The sequence below is a fragment of the Argiope bruennichi genome, chromosome 6, assembly GCF_947563725.1.
Source record: "Argiope bruennichi chromosome 6, qqArgBrue1.1, whole genome shotgun sequence".
Lineage (NCBI taxonomy): Eukaryota > Metazoa > Arthropoda > Arachnida > Araneae > Araneidae > Argiope > Argiope bruennichi.
Genome location: NC_079156.1, coordinates 39,642,584 through 39,666,978, shown reverse-complemented (window position 1 = coordinate 39,666,978; position 24,395 = coordinate 39,642,584). Strand labels below are relative to the sequence as shown.

Below are 24,395 nucleotides of genomic sequence, written 5' to 3'. Positions count from 1 at the left end.
GTGCTAACAGAAAATGAGAGATACATATTGCAATATTGCAGCGCGCATAAGGTGACCATTTTTTTTTAACCTGAAACCAGGACAGCATGAATTTTGACCAGCCAAGCCCAAATTTTATAAATTTTTATCAAAAATTCACCCAACGGCCAACATGCATACCTAAGTAAATAAACTTATAAAAACTAAGTAAGAAAACATACTTCTACATTTTTCACAATATACTTCACTAAGATCAATATTATTACTTTCTTTAATAAATGTATACTTTAATTTTAAATCATCATTAAATACGCACTTTCGTCCTTTTGCCGCCATGATAATAATAAGGTAGGTACATCACAGTAGTTAGTACATCAGACCACCACTGGCTTGTGTGACGTCGTGGCGGTCCTGCTCATGCGACACCTGACGATATCACATGGAATTATCAGGGTTGCTAGTTCTAATTTTATTACTTTTTTTGTTTTAATGTTTTCTAATCTAAAACCAGTACTTTTCGTGTACTGGTTTTGTTTAATGACTAACCAGGACTTATGCCCTGAAAACCAGTACTGTACTGGTAAAATCAGTACGAATGGTCACCTTAAGCGTGCAAGATCGTTGTTTGCTTGTTGTTTGTGAAGACACATGGAGTTAAACTGTTCTCTAGTCGGAAGAAGTATTTACATTTCAACTGATATTCGAAGATATCAATTGAAGAGGTAAGAACCACATACTCGAAGTTCGATTAGTCCATTATCAGCTTGTGTCAACAAGACACTAATCGCCGGTTACTCTTGAGTTAGGCCATTCCACTTTCGATATCAGTTGGAAGGGGCAAAATTTAAGAAATAATGCCGGAAATCTCAGGAGTTCTGTGTAAAAGAGAGTGCCGTGTGCAGGGCCAAAATGAGAGCATGGGTTATTTTGAAAGACATTCAAAAACATTTTGATCGGGCCCCGCACTGATTGGGTAAATACTGCATTTCCTTTTCATTATGTTGTTTGTCATATTGTCCCTCTTTAGAGAGAATAACAAAAATTTCTTAAGTGACGCACCGAGATTATTTATTTAAAATTTCGAAAGCTTTAGTTTAAAAGTTCATTTTGTAAGTTTTAATACAAATTGAGATTTTACGTTCAAAACACGTTTTATAACTCAGATGTTCTGAGTGATGTGAGTTAGAGAAGGGTCTTTATTTCTATCAGGCTGTTTAACTTTTACATTTTCTCATCAATATATATGTTATATGCATTCTTTACATTCAAGATAAAAAGAAATTTTCTTTTATCCTATGAATATAAAATTTTTCTCTTAATTAAATGAAAATCTTAACATACATTAACATGCTAATATCTTTAATTTACTTGATCAAACAAAGTATGTTACATTTCAGTTTTGTCTTGGAGATTTTCTTATTAATAAAATTTATCATTATTTGTTTTGTATTTGTTTATATTGTTTTCTTTAATTTTTGATTTTTTAAAAGTATATTTTCAAGAAAAAAATTGAATTTACCATCTTTTCCATGAGAGAAAAAAAATAAAAAAATATGAAAAGGCGAATTATATTTTCAAATGCGCTTAATTATTAATCCTGCACGAATTACTTTTTCAGATGTGACGATAGATCTTTATTCATTTTATTGATGCACGTTTATAAATTAATCATATGATTATGGTCGTACCAAATTCATAAATTATAGACGAATACCTGGAACAAAAATTTCATTAATAAATTTCTTGGTATAACTTAATTCCAAATCATACAACTTCTGTCAGAGATAGTTCTATTTATTTTAATTTTGTTCTAAAATCTGTCATGTATAGACTAAATTTGTTGCATTCTTGATGATGAAACTTTTGGGAATGATGATCTTCTAAAATCATTACATATGCACTGTAATTCAAATTTTTCGTTTCTTGACAATATGGATATTGTATTATTTACACAGCAAAATAGTTTTTTTCCCCAACTTAACTTAACTAATGACCACTAAAATTATGAGAAATACATTCGTTCGGAGCTATCCTCTATTCTACCTATTGATAATTTTCTTCCATTTTGTGTAACTCCATGCATGTTTATTAGAAGATATGCTATTACAATGGTGCTATTAACTATATTTTAGGTCAGATTTTCAAAAATCAGCTAATGTAAATTGTAATAGAAAATCTCATGCGCACTGGAAAAGTGCTTGAGAAATAAAGAAATCTCTTATTTTTTCGTCGGATATAAATGTATATTAAAGTTAGAAGCTTTCTTTCCTTAGAATGGGATTTTCTTTAATTATAAAGTTTACGAACACTCAGTTTAAAACTAATAATAAAAATCGGATTGAAACAAATAAAAGATTTACTAACAGAAAAAAATATGCAAAATGCAAAATAAAAAAAAAATTGTATTGAAAGAAAATATCAGCAATTGTCTTCAATTTGTTCCATGAAAGGAGAATATAGCGTATCGGCATAAATATAAAACTAATAGAAACTGCAGACCTCAGCTCATTTACTTTTGCTATTTATTCGACCTTATATCTATTCCCACATCAATAAGTCGGTTAATTTAGACATAAAAAAATCCCTGTCTCATTTATTAGACACCAAAATAAAAGTTGGAGATTCACATCCGATAATGATATAGATAAAAAAAAAAAAAAAAAAAAAGGCGAAAGGCGGGGACATTTTTAATTCGTCCCACCGATACAGACGGCGGTGGATGATTATGTAATTATTATTACCAAGGAAAGAAGGTAGAGAAATTATCTCCTCTGGTTATTAAAGAGATATTAGATTTTATCTTAAATGATAACAAAAGAAGCAATTTCTAAATGAAATTTTCATATTTCATTTGCATGAATTTAAAGATTAAACTAATCTATACTTTAGAAGATGTACCTATAAGAGATTAAAAGAAATAATTAAAATTTTAATTAGTTTAAAATTAAGAGAATTTTTGACATTTTGCCCCATGTCTGCCGAAAATATTGCGCCAAAATTATATTTACATAGCTCTAGAATTAATAGCATTGTTTCTTAATGATATTATTTTAATTGGCATGAAAGTTTTTCTTAAATTTTGACAATTTTTTAAAAATATTTTTTTTACTTAATTTTCAATGATAATTTCATTGGTGCAATGAATTTCAAATCGTTTTCATTATTTCATCATATATTTAATTCTGTGACTTTTCGCTTTTGAAAGCAAAATGCTGATTTCTTTTTTTTTTATTTCATTTGCAAGCCCGTGACATTAAAATAGGACATTAATGACTCCCCTTCCACCTCTCGCTTCCATTTTCGAAAGAAAGAATAATAACAGTAAAAACAAAAAACACTATTATAATGGAATAAAAAACGGCAGAGTTCTTCATCGCCTACCTAATTCCGATATTTTTTATTTCGTATGAAAATTTTTGACTCCTAGATTATGTCACTGATTGTCAATTTATCCTGTACGCTCTTAGTTTCCAAAAGAAAAACATAGCACAGCCTTCACCTTCAACGAATGGTCTTCTTTAATCAAGTTTCATAGCAAATTAATTTCCCTATGCATATGAAACGATTCAGAATGCGTTAACTGTGCAAACATCATTTAAAATACAGGGTGTTCATTAATTATTGTCGGGGTTTCCGTACCTCATAACTTTCGAATAAAAAATATTACGCAAAAATCGATTACGTATTCGTATATTACAACTCAAAGAATTTTATTAATGATATTAGAGAGTAAAGCTTACACCATTTGCACTTTGTAGGCCTTCAGCTGAAGGCGATTATGTATTCGTAAATTACAACTCAAAGAATTTTATTAATGATATTAAAGAGTAAAGCTTGCACAATTTGCACTTTGTAGGCATTCAGCTGAAGGCGATTATGTATTCGTAAATTACAACTCAAAGAATTTTATTAATGATATTAAAGAGTAAAGCTTGCACAATTTGCACTTTGTAGGCATTCAGCTGAAGGCGATTATGTATTCGTAAATTACAACTCAAAGAATTTTATTAATGATATTAAAAAGATTAATGAATTTGCACATGGCTGCCCTTCGTGGCTCGTAACACATCGAGACGAAATTCGATTTCCCTCCAAGTGTTTGTTCTCCAGCATTTGTGGGGTAACATTTTGCATCGCAGTAACAATTCTGCGCTTCAGTTCATCAAGGGAGGCCACAGGGGTCTTGTACACAACATTCTTGACAAACCCCCATAGAAAGAAGTCCAGCAGTGTTATGTCTGGTGATCTCGGAGGCCCTGGGATTGGTCCACCTCTTCGCATTGTTGCCACGTAAAATTCTTTGAGTTGTAATTTACGAATACATAATCGCCTTCAGCTGAATGCCTACAAAGTGCAAATTGTGCAAGCTTTACTCTTTAATATCATTAATAAAATTCTTTGAGTTGTAATTTACGAATACATAATCGCCTTCAGCTGAATGCCTACAAAGTGCAAATTGTGCAAGCTTTACTCTTTAATATCATTAATAAAATTCTTTGAGTTGTAATTTACGAATACATAATCGCCTTCAGCTGAATGCCTACAAAGTGCAAATTGTGCAAGCTTTACTCTTTAATATCATTAATAAAATTCTTTGAGTTGTAATTTACGAATACATAATCGCCTTCAGCTGAATGCCTACAAAGTGCAAATTGTGCAAGCGTTACTCTTTAATATCATTAATAAAATTCTTTGAGTTGTAATTTACGAATACATAATCGCCTTCAGCTGAATGCCTACAAAGTGCAAATTGTGCAAGCTTTACTCTTTAATATCATTAATAAAATTCTTTGAGTTGTAATTTACGAATACATAATCGCCTTCAGCTGAATGCCTACAAAGTGCAAATTGTGCAAGCTTTACTCTTTAATATCATTAATAAAATTCTTTGAGTTGTAATATACGAATACGTAATCGGTTTTTGCGTAATATTTTTTATTCGAAAGTTATGAGGTTCGGAAACCTCGACAATAATTAATGAACACCCTGTATTACGTTTTATTTTGTGTGATAAGATATAGTTTATCAGAGTTACTTGATATTTTTATTATTATTAATATGCTAAGAAATAACGTGCATTAAATAATAATTTTTAATCTTATTTATTTAACTCATTATTCTAACAATTGCTTGTTTTATGCAAATTTAATTATACATGCAGATGAAGATTTTCTTTTCTTTTTTGTCAATGCAATCTATTGCCATGAAATTGCAATGCAACTTAGTTTTCAGAGAAAGTTGAGGAATCGTCAAAAAATTCGACCCCAAGAGTTAGACTAATCTTCTCGGTTTAGACCACCCTGAGTTGGAAAATATCGTCCGTCTGTGACAAATATAACTCACAAACTCTTTTCACTGGATGATTGAAATTCTGTATATGGTCTTGACACCAAATTTGCAGATTTCTAATACATTTTGAGTAAAATCTGTTCAGACGAAGTCCGTCTTTCTGAAAATGAAGAGAGCTAGATAGATAAAATTCGGTGCACAGAATTAACATGTATAGTGGGGACACTTATCAGAACTTTAAATGAGATAGTTTAAAAATACAATAACTTAAATATATCAAATTTGGTTTGTGATTTTGTGGCTACAAGTGAAGTTTGGAATCAAATCTTTGTTTCAAGCGATTGAGTTCTCAATTCAGAACCAGCGCCTACATGCACCTCCTTTCATTATCTTTTAACCATTAAGCATATTCTGGTGTAATGCCCTAGTTTTAGCACATTTAGACGAAACCATTTTGGTAAAAATGATATTGAAGTAAAGGACTTTCTGGGAGATCATTCCCATCCAAATTTGTTTTTGTTTTTACATAACATTGGAATTGATAAGCTCCTTTGAATTTGTTTTTTCATTTTTTTTTGTGTGTGTCTTACTTGGAACATTGTATAGCAAGATAAGTCATGCGTTTGGCGCAGCATGGTCAAATATGGCTTTTGCGCCACTAAACCAAACCAAACCAATCAATCGATTGAGAAAAATGCATTTTGACGTTAAACGGAGAATAACGGAGCTAAAGCACAAAAACGATTTTCGGATACTATTACCGGTTCGCCAAGGATTAATCGCCAAAAAACTCGCCAAGGATGACACGATAGATTCACGGTAAAGGTTAATATTTCGTAACTATTGTATGCCAATGCCATACAAGGCGTTCTGTTAGTTTATCAAAGAGAATGCGAGAAGGTTTTGGGGAGATTAATATCACTAGTTCCGTTAAGATAATGTGTGTAAATACATTTTTTTATTTGAATTTATATAAGTTTACACCTTTATCCGATTGTACAACAAAATTCTTTGTATTAATTTTTCTTCTTGTGTATCAATTGTGACAAAATAAATCTATTAAGATATATTTATTTTTTAAATTTTTTTTGCCATTTTAATTGATTTATTTGTTTATTACTAATGACAATCCTATTGCGATAACGATGATTTATTCTATGTAGATTCGTTAATCTATGTTGATGTTAAAATCATTCTGTCGCATCTTTTGCTTTTCAGAAAAAAAATAAAAACGAGATATCATAATAAGGTCTAACGAAGAACAATACGTTGAAATATTCCTTTTTTTTTTTTAATTGTCGTCTGAAGAACATCGATTTTTTTCAAACTATTTTCTAGGTAAATACCATTCACAGTATTCCATATTTAATTAATCTGTAAAAGCAGTAACGTTTTTTACCGTTATTTTGTGATTTAACAAAACACTGGTCTTTGGAATTTTGAATCATTTTATCTGCATTCAAAGAAATGTCGTGAATACACAAAGTCAAGGGCAACAACGTTATCAATAGAATCAAGGTTTTCTTTCGGTCTTTTTAAAGATATTGACACCATAGTCTGTGAGATCGATTTCATATCTATTATATCTTGAGATCCAGTTTACATATCGGCTTTAGCCACGGTTACTTCTTAATGATTGAATACAATAGATATCTGTATGCAAAGTGTAATTGTAATCCAATAATTAATTTCTAAACAATTAGATAGATTTTTGCTCTTGTGGAAAAGTCGACGATTTGACATCCTGCTCTTTCATGGCGCATCCGAAAATCCTTATATTCGCAAGAAATTCTTTGATGCAAGAGTCCTTAATAATTCATCTTCTAAAAAAAGAATCATAATCATGATTAAATTTCTAATTGATCATGGAGAATTAATCTAATCTAATTAAATTAACCCTACCAATTTTTCCTTGCAATCTTTTAATATCCTTCGCATTCTATTCTTAATATATACTTAAGTACTTAATTTTTAAAATTGCTTTATTTTTCTTCACTCATACTGTACCTTACTGTTCATTCATCCAGTTTTATTGTACTCCAGATATTTTTCATTCTTGCTTTTACCATTTTTTTGTTATGTTATATGTATTCGTACTTTGTCATTTGTATGTTTCTTTACAAATGATTGCAACCCATTTTTTTTTAAATAAAGTCCACGTACATTTGTACACCAAACCGGGAAAACGCCACCTCAAAATTTTTACAATCCTTTGTCCTGTTTAACAAAAGCATTTTTAATATATATATAACGCTAAATGTAATAAATTGGAAATTATGTGTAATTGATAATTCAATCACCAGTAAGTTTATTGGTAATTAGAAATAATCACCAGTAATTTTATAATCACTGGATTACTCACATATAATAACCGATGATTAATTTGATTAATCTAGTTCCTGTGATTATAATATATAATGTTTTAATCTGATTAGTCCATTATATGTTATAATCACTTTACATATATATAATTTAATGATTCATTTTTGAGAAACCAATACAAATGTTTCAAATATCTGTATTTTGAAGCGACCGGTTTATTAAACTTTGCATTATTTTTTTGCACACATCAAAAAGCACTGTGGCATGCTTCATGGATTTTCTTTCCTTTAAAATAATTATTTAGAATATTTATTTATTATTATGAATTAGGAAATATTATAAACATATTATATATTAGAGAGTATTTGAAAGCTAAATAAATGCATTCTAAAAAAGAAATATGAATTTTTCTTATTGAAAAACTTAATGTACATTTTATATTAAAGAAAAGCCTATGAAAATGTGCAAAAACTTAATTTCATCATTTTTTTCAGCACTAAGAAATGAGCTATTAGACCCTTGTGTATAGTAAACAGTTGAACACAATTTTAACGTAAATCAAAAACAATCGCTTAACTTATTCGCATTTGCTACTGGAAAACATGTATCTTAATGCGCAATATGCAATTTTTTTATATTTGTCTGAATATATTAATTGCGAGTGTTCACATTTTACTTACTTTGTTTTAAATATTTTTCTAAATAATAATTTTGAATATTCTTGTTTTGTATTCATTATTACGTTTCCTTAAATTAAGATTTTCGATGTAAATAAGTGGTCAGACGACTCATTTGTGCAATCGGCTTATATCGAGAGGCAATCTATGACAGCGATGAACAATCTACGACCCGCCCACCAACGGTTAGTGAAATATTACAGAGTTGTCATAAAAACAAATTTACAAAATATAGGGGAAAAAATCTGGATGATGCATGTTATTGAAATGCTATACAAACAATGGATTTTCAGTTGCTGGTCAATGTTAGTTACAACTTATGTTAGAAATGTTGTGTTATATGGTGTTAATTATGACTATTGTATTTATTCAATTGAAATTAATCTCTCGTTTTGTAACAAATAATTGAGTGTAAACCGGAAAGATGTTCCGAGTTTACTTATGAAATGGAGTCCTATATGTATCAGCAATAGATCTTAAGTTTTTATTGCTGTCAGCAAAGTTTGTTTGAAATTGTACTCAAGTACCTCAATTACGTAAGGAAGTACATATTTTCGACATTATCTGTTTTCAAATAGGTGATAAAGATTTTTCAGTTTCTGTCGAGTAGTGTGGAGATTCTACTACGTTATATTGATAAATTTCTAAAACACATTTGTCTTGTATCTTACAAGTATGGATTGCGTAAAACTGGAAAACTCAATATCAGTAGGAAATTTGTAATAAAAAAAATTACATATTTATATATCTTATTTTAAAACGTTGTGTTCAAAATTTGTTTCTGTCTTTATTCATTTTACTTCCCGTTATTTTTATTGTTTTGAAGATAGAAACAATCAATATTTTAGATTAATAAATTAAGAACTAACTTTTTCTATTTACGTTATACAACTAAAAATGTTTTTCTAATATATAGTTTTTAAAAATCAATATTTATAAATGTAAACAAAGTGTAAGAAATAGATTATTATAGATTATTTATAGATACCTCACTAAATGATACAGATATATATTTAGATGACAGTAACAAACAGTAACAATTACGTTTATCATGTGACTTCAACAAACGCAATTGTGGGGCTGAAAGGCAACTTTCCATCAAATTTTATGTGTGTGCGTGTGTGTGTGTGTGTGTGTGTGTGTATATATATAATATAATATAATATAAATTTATTTATTTATTTCGTATATCTTGAAAACGGCTCTATCCTCCCGCTGGCGTGGTGAGGGGGGGAAGGGTGTCAGCTCAGGTGTCTTCCTAGTCATCTGACCGCGGTTCAAAATGATGCGGTCCGTCCCAAAATAGCCCTAGTGTTGCTTCAAATGGGACGTTACTATAACTAAACTAAACTAAACTGGAAACGGCTCTAACGATTTGGATCAAATTTTATATTTAGATAAGGTTTTGCTATTTGCTTATCTATAGAGGTTCTTTCCTGAAAAAATGCCATTTTATAAAAATAATATCTCTGAAATATCTGGAAAACTAAGTGAACTGAAAGAAAAGTGAAATTTTTTTTATTAACTATTAGAATAAGTATATTCAACTTCCACCTCAAAGTGTAAACAGTGCAGAATAGTGGTCATGGCGAATGAGTGACGGAATGACGCGTGTGTTGAGGGTCTTTGGTTCGAGTCTCGCTGTTTGCTTTATTTTTTTACTTATGTACTTACATTTAATATTTTTGCTTTTTAAGTTTGTCTATATAGGTGTATTTCCTGAAAAAAAAATGTGATTTTACACACACACACACATTTTTTTATAGTTATCTATTAGTCTTATTTTATCTGCTCTCATGCTGACAATGTCATAATAGCGCCATCTCGAACCCGATTTCACCTTGGTAAGACTAAATGTGAGGTCAAAAATATAAGTAACTATAGAAAAACTGTAAAATGAATACTGTAATATAGCATGTTAAACTAAATAACATATTATAATCTTCAAATAACATGTTAAACTAAATGCATTCATGATTTTTTATTTAAATTACCATTTCATCACGTAGGTAAGATTGAAAAATATTTATATGATCAGTATAATATAAAAATATTTATTATATATTATCTGATTATATGTGAATTTTTATATAATCAGTATGTGATTCGTATCTAAATATTTTCTCCGAAAAAAAAACAATTAAAAAAAAACTTACCGAGCGAAACTTTCAGATATTTCAGTGATATTATTTTTATAATTTTTCTCTGTTCTTCTAATAGATTTTTAATAGTACTTTCGGTAGATTTTGCAACAAAACTGTTCATATATTTAGTAACTATGTTTAGATACACGAGCGTAGCATCGTTATTATATAATATATAAACTTGTATGCGGGGCCACGGTGGTAAGGTCTCGGCTTCGGAACTGGAGGGTTTCAGGTTCGTGACACGATTCCACCGAAGAACCGTCGTGTAAGGGGGTCTGTTGCACGTTAAATCCGTCATGACCAAACGTGCTCCCGCTGGTGTGGTGTGGTGTGGTGTGAAGAGGGGGGTGCCAGCTCGGTTGTCGACCTCGTCATCTGAGCGCGGTTCAACATTACGAGGTCCGTCCCAAAATAGCCCTAGTGTTTCTTCAAACGGGACGTTAATATAACTAAACCAAACCAAACAAACCAATAAATTTGTATGCTCCTTATCGTTCAGTAATTAGAATAAAATTCGTCCTTCAGGAAGTAAAAAAGCAAATTTGGAATGATTAAGACTAATTGTTAAGAACTACTTATTAAACTCTGAAGTTTCTGATTTTCGACTCATTTTGGAGAATGCATATAAAAATAAATTATCTTTGACAGGTTTTATGCTGAGTGTAAGAGTCTTTTTACGAGAATTATCCTGTTTCGATAAGGTAATGGAAATTCTGACACATGATTACACTTATTTCTCAAAAAAATTATGTGTTATTCTTTTTCTTTTGGCATTCAGTTTCAAAACAGTCTTAGATTTATTTTCCCGTTAACGCCATCTCACTTTATTTTTTTTTTATCTTCTACGAAATAGGTGATAAGAATTTTTATGTACCATCATAAGAGAAGTCGTGTTTTTGATTTTCAAGTGCAACAATGACCTTATCACCACGAATGCCCTTTCAAATTCCGCCTTCAAAATAGTGCGCGAAAGCTGCATTCGCCTTAGCTTTTACGGACAGCCGCATAAAATGGTAGTCTTTCAACTCTTAGACAGTTAATTCTCTTTCAGACGACTTCTTAATTCAATCTTCCTTCTGGTTTTTGTTGCTGTTAAAAAAATATCTAGGTCAGTTATGCCTTAACTTCCTGAGTTATTTCATGGGATTTTCTCGATTCCTTTGTAGTAAATTTTGAATGGGAAAGGTATGATTCCAATCATAGGATTATATTTTATTCTATTGTTTGAGAAAATCTCAAATGATTTTTTAGATATAGTAGCACAACTTTTGCTGTGAAACTTTTTCTTCTTTATATCTAATTCATTAATGGCAACAGAGCGTGGAGTAAGTCTAACTGTACGGTGTTAGCATTGACGCAGTGTAATGGTTAAGCCTTTCTATTTAAAATTATCGCGTAGTATGAATTTTAACTTTTCTCGATTTTAATTATTGATTTTCGAATGCATTTACATTTTTGGCAGTTTTTCTTTTATAATTATCGTGCAGCATTAAACTTTTATCGATTTTTTAATGATGGAGTTTCGAATTCATTTATATTTTTGGCAACTTTTTGTCTATCTTTTGAAAGCATACCTAATAAATTATTTAATTACTAAAAATGGCTTATTAAACAGCAAATGAACAACTAATAGTTATTAACAACAAAATTAAAATTATTAAGTACTTAACCGATTTTAGTTGTCTTTTTAAATTAATTAAAAATTAGCTTTAAATACTTGTTGATTACTTTCCCGCTGAACCTCTTTATCAACTTTTAATCAATATTTTGCGAATATTAACTAATCGAATTTTAAATTTTAGCAAATGGTTTGAAATTTCAGAGGATTGATAATCCTAAAAACAAATTTTATTTAATAGTTTAATGATATTTTTTTTCAATTAGCGAAAATGATTCCTATGATCAATTGATCATCAAATTATATTCGAATTTTGTTTTTATAAAATATTGTATGGTATTCATAAATTATGTTTAATGTAATGAAAATTATTATTTTCAGATCATTTGACTTCAGAACCATGGGAATTCTCAGATTCTACTTATTGGGGGTCATCATCTACATTCAGGTATCATTCTCTGTGTGCCATTCATCTCCTACGGCGCACACCCACCAAGCTTCAAAACCAGCAAGTAGCTCCTCTGCTCCGCCGATATCTGACCATCGGTTCTTTTTGCACGAGATTTTTACGAAATATGGCCACGATGGACAAATGACCTTCGAAGGTAATTATGGATTTTTATTTGGTATCGTAACTTGTTTAGTAAATTGGTTCAAAATGAAATAAATTACAGTATATTTTAACAATTTGAGTAAATGGATAATATTGTTATCGCCAAAAAAATTCGATATCGAGATTTTGATGAATCTTTAAATTTTAGACCTCACTGAGTCAGAAAAACATTTTTTTAGTGTTACTTGCGTCAATGAAAATAAAAAAATGGAACCTATCGAGTTAGTGTTGTGCAATTTGGTATATGGACCTACCATCAAATTGGGCGAATCCATTGAAAAATAAATCTGTATGTCCATATATATATATAATATGAGCACTATAATTTAAAAAAGCATAGAAATTGAAGGATGAAATTAGAATTATCAATCTGTTTCATCATCGGAGATGTAGATTTTTATTTAAGTGTGAACCAAATCCGTTCAAGGGATAATAATCTGTTTATTCTGTAGGAGAATACGATATCTCATACCCAGAATGACTTAAATAAGCGAAATTAGATGGTTTGTTTTGTGCCCAAAGTTGCAGATTTGTATTAAAGTTTGTATTAAATAAGTGTAAAAAAAGTCGCCAGAATTTATACTTGATTTTTTTTTATTATATCACTGTATAAAATGTTATAAATGGAACATTTAGCATAACAGAAAGTATAAAATGTTATAAATGGAACATTTAGTATAACAGAAAGTATAAAATGTTATAAATGGAACATTTAGTATAACAGAAAGTATAAAATGTTATAAATGGAACATTTAGCATAACAGAAAGTATAAAATGTTATAAATGGAACATTTAGCATAACAGAAAGTATAAAATGTTATAAATGGAACATTTAGCATAACAGAAAGTATAAAATGTTATAAATGGAACATTTAGCATAACAGAAAGTATAAAATGTTATAAATGGAACATTTAGCATAACAGAAAGTGTAAAATGTTATAAATGGAACATTTAGCATAACAGAAAGTATAAAATGTTATAAATGGAACATTTAGCATAACAGAAAGTATAAAATGTTATAAATGGAACGTTTAGCATAACAGAAAGTGTAAAATGTTATAAATGGAACGTTTAGCATAACAGAAAGTGTAAAATGTTATAAATGGAACGTTTAGCATAACAGAAAGTATAAAATGTTATAAATGGAACGTTTAGTATAACAGAAAGTATTAAATGTTATAAATGGAACGTTTAGTATAACAGAAAGTATTAAATGTTATAAATGGAACGTTTAGTATAACAGAAAGTATAAAATGTTATAAATGGAACGTTTAGTATAACAGAAAGTATAAAATGTTATAAATGGAACGTTTAGTATAACAGAAAGTATAAAATGTTATAAATCTAACATTTAGTATAACAGAAAGTATAAAATGTTATAAATGGAACATTTAGCATAACAGAAAGTATAAATGGAACGTTTAGTATAACAGAAAGTATAAAATGTTATAAATCTAACATTTAGTATAACAGAAAGTATAAAATGTTATAAATCTAACATTTAGTATAACAGAAAGTATAAAATGTTATAAATCTAACATTTAGTATAACAGAAAGTATAAAATGTTATAAATGGAACATTTAGCATAACAGAAAGTATAAAATGTTATAAATGGAACATTTAGCATAACAGAAAGTATAAAATGTTATAAATGGAACATTTAGCATAACAGAAAGTATAAAATGTTATAAATGGAACATTTAGCATAACAGAAAGTGTAAAATGTTATAAATGGAACATTTAGCATAACAGAAAGTATAAAATGTTATAAATGGAACATTTAGCATAACAGAAAGTATAAAATGTTATAAATGGAACATTTAGCATAACAGAAAGTGTAAAATGTTATAAATGGAACGTTTAGCATAACAGAAAGTGTAAAATGTTATAAATGGAACGTTTAGCATAACAGAAAGTATAAAATGTTATAAATGGAACGTTTAGTATAACAGAAAGTATTAAATGTTATAAATGGAACGTTTAGTATAACAGAAAGTATTAAATGTTATAAATGGAACGTTTAGTATAACAGAAAGTATAAAATGTTATAAATGGAACGTTTAGTATAACAGAAAGTATAAAATGTTATAAATGGAACGTTTAGTATAACAGAAAGTATAAAATGTTATAAATCTAACATTTAGTATAACAGAAAGTATAAAATGTTATAAATGGAACATTTAGCATAACAGAAAGTATAAATGGAACGTTTAGTATAACAGAAAGTATAAAATGTTATAAATCTAACATTTAGTATAACAGAAAGTATAAAATGTTATAAATCTAACATTTAGTATAACAGAAAGTATAAAATGTTATAAATCTAACATTTAGTATAACAGAAAGTATAAAATGTTATAAATGGAACGTTTAGTATAACAGAAAGTATAAAATGTTATAAATCTAACATTTAGTATAACAGAAAGTATAAAATGTTATAAATCTAACATTTAGTATAACAGAAAGTATAAAATGTTATAAATCTAACATTTAGTATAACAGAAAGTATAAAATGTTATAAATGGAACATTTAGCATAACAGAAAGTATAAATGGAACGTTTAGTATAACAGAAAGTATAAAATGTTATAAATCTAACATTTAGTATAACAGAAAGTATAAAATGTTATAAATCTAACATTTAGTATAACAGAAAGTATAAAATGTTATAAATGGAACGTTTAGTATAACAGAAAGTATAAAATGTTATAAATCTAACATTTAGTATAACAGAAAGTATAAAATGTTATAAATGGAACGTTTAGTATAACAGAAAGTATAAAATGTTATAAATCTAACATTTAGTATAACAGAAAGTATAAAATGTTATAAATGGAACGTTTAGTATAACAGAAAGTATAAAATGTTATAAATGGAACATTTAGTATAACAGAAAGTATAAAATGTTATAAATGGAACATTTAGCATAACAGAAAGTATAAAATGTTATAAATCTAACATTTAGTATAACAGAAAGTATAAAATGTTATAAATGGAACATTTAGCATAACAGAAAGTATAAATGGAACATTTAGCATAACAGAAAGTATAAAATGTTATTTATAGAATCACTGTGCGTTTAAATTCGGCCAGGTAGAAGACACTCGTTATTGTGGACTTTCCTTGACCTTAGAGGGTTTACTGCCTTCAGTCCCACCCTTACTCCTATGAGACATTCGTGAAATGCAAACATTTATAAAGAGCACTGAAAAGATGGTGCTATACGTTTTTTTTATATCAAGACAATACATTGACCGTTAAGCTTCTCTTTTACGAGAGACATGCCCTTTTTCTTTAGGTTTTCTGTAAATCCATTCTTGTGCATTTGTTATATTCTCTAAAATGGAGGAGAAAACATTCCCGCTAATTTTTTTGTTATTTAAAGAATGAATATAACAATAAAATTTTGTATTTTCATAATCAGGATAGCTAAATTTGAAGATATACTATAAGAAGCAGTGGCTAGAAACAGCCATTTTCATTTTCATTTAGCAATTCTAGCACAAAACTATTCTTACCAGGTTTTATGCATGACCTATTTTTGCCGGCCCATCGATTCATCTGTCTCTTACTATAGATTTTTTTTTATTTATAATTTACATTAACATCAGCTATGCTAGCTTTCTATGGAATCGCAGGTATTTACATGTCTGTAGAATCAGGGTAAATGATTAAATTATCTATTACATTGGACTAAGTGATTATTAGCTAATTACTTGGGTATTATTGAGTTGAAAAACACATTTGCTTCGTTGTTAAATCGCCATATATAGTTTATCACAAAACAATTGAGCGCCACTGATTATTTGACACACTTTTATAACTGTATTTTAAAAAAAATTAAGATGAAGGGGTGGTTCTAACTAAACTTTCTCTTTATACTCTCTAATAAATGTATTTGTATATCATTAGCCGCACGCTGGTGACGAACAGTAACGAAAGTGGGTCTTAAGTTGTGATCTTTGGCGATAAATTGCTAGGATAAGGTCTTGTGGTGAAAGCTTATAAGCCAGTTAACAGCTACGCTACCAGAACAATTGCTTTTGTATCGTGGTCATGTTACTGGGCTGCAAACCACAAGGTCCCAGGTTCTATCCTCGCTCATTCCTATTCGCCACAGTCTAAGAGAATTTAATGCATTTAGGATGCATTTTCCGATCGATTAAAAGCAAAATATGACACACAATTACAACTTAGTCACAAAATCACAAACCAAATTTCACGTATTTAAGTCATTGCATTTTTAATTTAGCGCGTTTACATGCTTGTAAAATTACAGATCGACAAACAGTCAATACCTAATCGGATTTGATTCATAGTTTGATATATATATACACTTTAGATGTTAATTCTATGCACAAAATTTTATCTGTCCTGCTTTGTTCGTTTTCTAGTTACATTGTTCAATTACATTCGGACAACCGGACAGACAAATTACTTTTAGTGGATTTCTTCCAAAACTTGATAGATATCCACAAATTTGTCGAATTTTGGTACACAATAAAGAAAGTATACCAAGTTTCATCCATTTAGAACAAAGCGGTTTTGAATTATCTTTATCACAGACAGACTGACAGATGGGCATTTTCCAAAAATGTGTTTTTTAAACTAAGGAAAATCTAAAACATGAAGATTCGTCAAAATTCTCGAATTCGAATTTTTGACGATTATTATATTATGTCTATACTTCGTATAACAGAAAGTAAAAAGGACCTCGCTTCTGTAACAATAAACTGAATTTTTTTTTCTTTCTTTCTTCTTTTTCTTATTTATTGCTGTACTAGCCGCCTTTGGCGACCAGCCTGTTCGCCAATCTTAATGTTCGTTTAAATTTTAATAATTAAATAGGTTGAACTGGAGTTTAATCCCCTGCTTCGCCAAGTTGCGATAATGCGCCAAAGCTGGCAATCTTTATTACGCACTATAATTGAACATCTGCTCCTTTGCTTTTGAACATTTCGCAAGACCGTTGTTGGCGATTTTTAAAAATTGCGCCAAGCAGGGAGTTAAACTCCGGTCGTACTATTAAATATTTTACGCAATTCCAACTTTAATAGATTCTTCAGCAAAATATTTTAAAACTTCAAATTTTGATAGTCATATAATTCACACATAATATTATAAAGGCCTTCAGTCATAGCATGATATGTATCTCTCTCATTTTCTGTTACCCCTCGTAGAAATTATGCTTTAAATTAAAATGTAAATGATTACTATGCAATTAATATAATATTTTTTACTGAAACAAAGCATTTTTTTAATAATATGATTACTGATAATAGAGTAACTGAGCGTTTAAACTTTATGGGCACTAAAGAATATCTTTCTTAATTTATATAATATCTCAAGAATTTGTCAACAAAAATTTCTCAAATTCATCATGAACAGATCGATTTATTAACAATGTTTCATTTTAAATGCTTCCAACACTAAGAAAATAAAATGAATCGTTTAAAATAATCGGTCGGAAGCAGGTTTAAAAAAACTACTTAAAAAACAATGTACTTAAAACTATAAGCATATACAAAAAAATATATAACTAACATAAATACAATTTACTTACAAAAGCATGCAACTAACCTAAAAATAATTTAAATCATCCGTTGGTTGCCATGTCAACAATCAGAACACAATGCGCATGCGTGAATTTTCTTCGCCAGTTACGTTAACGCAAATACGTGAATTTTTCTATGCCAGTTGGGGTAACGCTATGCAGATTAGAAATTTTTAATTTCCTTTATTCTGTGTTATTTTAATTCAAAAGTACTTCAGAATGAATCTGAAACATGGATTAATTAACAATGTTTAATTTTAAATGCATAAAACATTAAGAAAATAAACAGAATCGTTTGAAATAATCCGCCTTAAAATGTTAACCCTAGCCTCATTACTGTTGGGAGAAAAAAAATGAAGCCTTACTCATTTGGCGGTGGGGAAAATGGAAGATTTTTTTGGCGGGAAAGTTAGTTTTTAATTACTAATTAAAATTCTAATTAAAATTTCAAAAAAAAGGGACCCCAGGTGCACATTCCCGATCTCTAAGGTATACATGTACCAAATTTGATAGCTGTATGTCAAATGACCTGGCCTGTAGAGCGCCAACACACACACACACACATTGAGCTTTATTATAAGTATATAGATAAAGCATTGAATGACTTATAACCTCCTCACTCCAATCCGATCCAAACTGGCAAAACCATCTACGCGTTTAGAACAACGAAGTAGAGAAGCTTGACAATAATATTGAATATCCTGCAAGGGCTATTAAAATTTCAATCAAACTATTTCGACAATCATAAATAAAGTTTCTCTAAACAAAATTAATTTCAGATTAAAAAATTAACTGCAGTAATTGATTTAAAATATAAAAGAAAAAGGTTCAATTATGCTGAGGGTGTATATTGGATTTCCTTTGTCGTAGCACAACGCGTTTCTCAGTTATTGTATTCGTAGCAGACTGATAGACATAATTCTGAATAACATAATTTTCAATAACATAATAATAACATAATTAGACATAATTTTTTTTTTCGAACTTGGGGAGATTCTTCAAAATCTCGAATTCAAATATTTGTGACGATTTCAATACTTTTTTATATATATTTCATATATGAAAAAGTCAAAAATAGATTATAGCTTCCTGTTTGTGAAATTTCGATAATTTTTTTATTTTCAATAGGCTTTGAGCATTTATTGGAGAGCTTAGGCCTTGGCAACATTATCATCACCGATCACAAAGTAGATGCTCACAAGCAGGATGAATTCAAAAGTATACACGGGTCCCACGACCATTCTAAAAAAGTGGATGTTACTCCTACGACAAGTAAAGGCATCGTGCATACCAATCGCGGACCCCACAGTGAGTACATTTATTCATTTATTTATTCTGAACTTGAGGCAACTTTAATTTAAATCATTGTTTTATACTATTTTACGCTTCTTTATAATATTTAAGATAAAATATAAAGAAATTTTTTAATTCCATTTTACGAATAAAATCTTTATCATGTATCGGTCTGGGTATTCACATAATGGATTTTAGCTGACTTATATTTGGTTTCACATGTGCAGTCAGAAAAATATTTTTACTGTTGCCACTCCTAATCAGATTTGTATTTCCGGTTTGATTTTATTTTACAGTCTATGTTGCGTCTTATTCCAACTTGGAATCTGGCAATCGAATTTTCATTTAAGTAAAATTGTATCGTGTTTACTTTTAGAAAAGAATTTTTACATTACGTTAGATATTCATCTATTTGGTGTATGGATCATCTGATCCATTTCTGTTTATTTCAATTGTAAATACTTGGATCAGTTCCTATTATCCATATGTAAATAATTTCATGAAACTCTGTCTTGTTTTGTGCAAAAATAAACAGATTCCAAAACGAAAGTAGAGTTCCGAGGCATAACATTTACTATAGTTCTAGTTTAATGCAGTTTTATTTTGGGATAGAGTGAAAATAATTGAACCGTTGACTCTAGAGTAAATTTATATTTACATAAAATTCAAGGATGTTATTTTCTCCGTATATGGGTTCATGATATTGTTAACACTATGCCGTTCGCATGTCCAATCGGAATTTTTTTGTGTGGCACCGATAAAACTTCTGTCGCTAGCGGCTTTTCGAGTTTTTCTGTAGACCATAATTTTATTTTCAAAAATAAATAATTAAAATAATTATAAATTTCATTATATATAAATAAAAATTAAATGCAAATAATTAAAATAAAATAATTCATAAAATATAAATTTTCATGATACTAACGTGATACCATCTGAATTTATTCGATAGTTTTCGCGTGACATCAACATGATATTATCAGGCAGCATAGTATTAAGAAAATCTCGAGCATGACGTATTTACTGATCATATTGCAATTTACTCATATATAATATGGTTAGTGCAATTTAGTCGCATCTCCGAAAATATTCCTATCTATATGGTACATCTAAATGGAGCCTTCCATGTAAACCAGCTTAAAATGTTTCTCAGCACTTACGCTTCAATTTATTAACATCTCTTAAACCATCATCGTAACTAGCTACATAACTCTTTCGCTTCTCACTGCTTTGCCATTGGTACTGGTGCAAAATAGTCTGGTCCTTGATGATTTTTTACGTTCAATCTGAGAATCAACAAAATATCCAACAGGGATAATCAATCAGAAACGTCAACAGTCAGAAAGATTTCTCAGAATTTTTTCTTGCACTCCTAATGCATCATAACCAAATCTGATCAATTGATCGTCAGTTTTCATTTCCAATTCTGGATTGCAATGGAAACATCTGAAGAAGCAAAGAAAATACCTTTCCTATCTGTAGATATCCGCTGAATAAATGTTCCATAAAGGCGTGTTAATCATGTGACAAACGTAACCGGGCATACCATCCGATATTGTTGTCTTACACTGTGCTACCCGTTTTCTTTCTACAAGATACGCAAATAATCCAAAATTGAATAGTTTTGGTGCTTCTTATGTGCAGAATGTGAGTTTGGATGGAATGATTTCAAACTCACACAATACATGACAAACGCACCGCGCCAATTTAGTTTCGAAATCTTTTTATATCCTTCTTGCTACAACACTGCGGAAGATAATAAGGCGCGTTTATTTTGTAATCTGTCGTTTCGTCACATATATTCCTTAAATTAATTGCATTTTGCTATTTAAATATTAGTCTCACACAACAGGATGGATTTCAGACTAGTCAGCTGCCTAGAAGGCGGGGCTTAGGAAGGCTCCAAGTAAACTGATTAAAAAGATGTTAATAGTGTAGGAACCAAATAAATTTGTAGAAAATGCATGTTGATATATCAAAAGTTGATAAAAGTAACATTAAATAAAATTGTTAAAATTCCTATCCGTTTCATTTTGCTTAGTTAGTACAGTATTTATAAACACGAAGTATCATATTTTATACAAACATGAATATTGTATAATGATGGATCAAATAAATAAATAAATGAAAAATGGATGCTAAGCAATAGGATGAATGGAATTCAGGATTTGAATGACTGCATTCTCTACCAATAACATTCTAAGATAATAAAAATATGGTCAGCATACAAGCAATCATTTCTCAGTACACGGCAGTAATTTAAGAATTCTAGAGCAGACAAAAATGAAAAATTTTAATATACTGTAAATGATCTTATATTAGTGAATGTATCGGGTAATATTAATGAAATAATAAATATGCAATATATATATTCATATACAATATATATATGCATGTAATGATATTTTAATTCTAATTTCAATTGAATTAATTTCCAAGATTTTATCTTAATTTAGCCCATAGTAACTTCATTCTAAAAATATTCTCTTATTTCGTGATCTAATTCCCCTTTTGGTTTAATTAATCCCTTTGTAAAAATAATGCGCCATCAGTATTACGTATCAAATAAAAGTGATACTTTCGTTGCCCTTGTCAGAGGTCAAAACATGTATTCCATCGGCGCGTGGCCGGAAATCCTATGTTATACAAGACTAGTGATCATTTGTTTCGCGCTTCTTTCTTACTTCTGCTTTTGTGCCGCGCTGCGTCTGTTTGTAAATAAAATGCTTTCCCGAGATGTATTTTTAATTTCGTTTTATTCTCTCTTTAATATCCAACGTCTCTTCTATGTCTTCAAACCTGCATTCTGCTTCAACCAAAATAATATCACATGCATATATTAGAAGTTACATATTACCACAATCATATTTTCCAGTTAAAATATTTTTAGGTTAATCTATTTTCTTAGCCCATTCTAACAACCATCCTACTGAAGAGACCATGACGTCTCCCGGATCTCCGTCCAGTTTGATCCGTCAACCCCACCGTAGCCACAACTCGTTGCCAACCTCCCATCCGAAAAAGGACAGCTCTACTGACCACGATCATTCTCACAAAGGAAACTCCACCGACGACCCCAGATCGAATAAAACTTCTGCTGAGAGTATTTACCATTACCACCTAAGCGAAGTCAAGATTCCAGAACTTCTAGTCAATATTTCAATCTTGGTTGATCAACACCAAGAGTTACAGCAACGTTCTCCTGGCGTGGTCATTGAACAGGTATGTGCAACATGTTTTGAACAGGTATGTGCAACATGTTTTTCCCATTAATGTTGCAACAGATGATTTATATCATCTTTGGTGAATCATCTCTCTGATGGCCATCTTTGAAGAAAATCGCATTAAGCAACGTTCTGATAGCGTAAATTTGACCTACGGAAGGAACATTACTTATTCCTTTTTAAGGATTATTGTCATGCATACTTTTTATATTATGTCGGTTTCTTGATTTTTTTTTCTCCTCTTGCTCACAGGTGATCATGTGGTTCTTTTTATATAAGGACAAAGTAATTAACTGTGGGCATCAATTTTATTTCAGAGATCGTGAAATAAAATTGACTAAATTCTAACATGAATTCTTGTTTTCAGAAACTGGAATCGACATAGATAGATCCAGTTCAGATTAGTTTCATGTTAATTCCTATTATGTATAAAAAGAAATATACATACAGAAAATAGTTTATATTATAGAAAATATTATTTGTACTATTATAATATTGTTATTATTTTAAAGATAAAATAATAACAATTGTCTAATTAGTTTGTTCATTGCCTAGCTATATTTTATTTTTATTGGGATTAACTTCTCTCCCCCCAAAAAACAGTTCTATTGAATCGTTATAATTGTAATTCGTCAAGATTGACCCTAAATTTAAAAAAAAAAATTATTTTGAACAAACTGTATTTATTTCTTTGTTTTGTTTTCTGTTAAAGAAATAAATAAAAAAATAATAATAAAATTGCATAAAAACATTTATTTTGCAAAAATGATAAACAACAACAACATATATTTCCAGTCCATATCAAGATATGATTTACTTTGAGGCCGCATAATCTGCTATTGTAGGCAGGACCCATATAAATTGTGCCACTGTGAGAACATTGAGCTAATTATATATATAATATACTGAGTGTCCATTCTGCTCTCATGATCCGAATAAAAAAAAAATTGAAAATGACCACTTATGTCCAAAAAGCGCCCAGGATTAAATAAAAAGACTTTAAAAATTGAAAAATTAAGCAATAATAGAAAATACAAGAGGCCTTAATGGATTTAAAAGACAATTATTAATCTTGTATATGAGAAATTGCAATTGATTTTTTTTTATTTCCTTGTGTACGTGGTATATAAAGAGAAAATATTGTAATGATAAAAAGATTCGAACTCCAGGTTTTAAAGAATTCCCACAATTTAGACCTTTTCTGAGCCCCAAAACACATTTTTGGAATTATTTCTGTCTGTTCGTCGCTCTGTTCTCTGTCTGTCTTTGAACACTATATTTCAAAAAATGTTTTGATTTAGAAGATTGAAATTTGTGTCTGGCCTTAAAAATAAATTTGTAGATATTTTTTTTAATATTTTAAATGAAATATATTTAAGGAAAATTTGTCTGTTCGATTGTCCAAGTACGAGGGAATATAATGACAACACGACTTAAAAAGCTAGATAGATGAAATTTAATATTCATATTTAACATCTTTAATATTGACAGTACATTGTACAATGTAAAGTACAATAAATTGTCTGTTTTTTCGTACGCTTCTAAACACGTTAACTGAAAACAAAACGTAGTGACTTAAATAAATGAAATGCTGTATGTAACCTTGTATTCTTTGCCAAATTTTGATTTCAATCGAGCAAAAAAAAGAAAGCTTCCAAAATACGTATTCTACCATTAC

The 24,395-nt window shown here is 29.6% G+C and overlaps 1 protein-coding gene across 5 annotated transcripts in view; it reads left to right on the top strand.

Moving 5' to 3' along the window:
* LOC129972573 (zinc transporter ZIP10-like) overlaps nt 1-24,395 on the top strand; it is a 76,717-nt gene that overhangs the window by 25,723 nt on the left and 26,599 nt on the right. For 2 of the 5 annotated variants that reach the window (XM_056086763.1, XM_056086762.1), the window contains exons 2-4: nt 12,414-12,637; nt 19,329-19,508; nt 22,402-22,715. In XM_056086763.1, the coding sequence (XP_055942738.1) occupies nt 12,433-12,637; nt 19,329-19,508; nt 22,402-22,715 (699 nt within the window). In that variant the 5' untranslated portion in view covers nt 12,414-12,432. Of the gene's footprint in view, nt 1-809; nt 953-11,427; nt 11,600-12,413; nt 12,638-19,328; nt 19,509-22,401; nt 22,716-24,395 lie in introns of those variants that run through there. The other 3 variants (XM_056086761.1, XM_056086765.1, XM_056086764.1) reach the window with 3 other exon arrangements.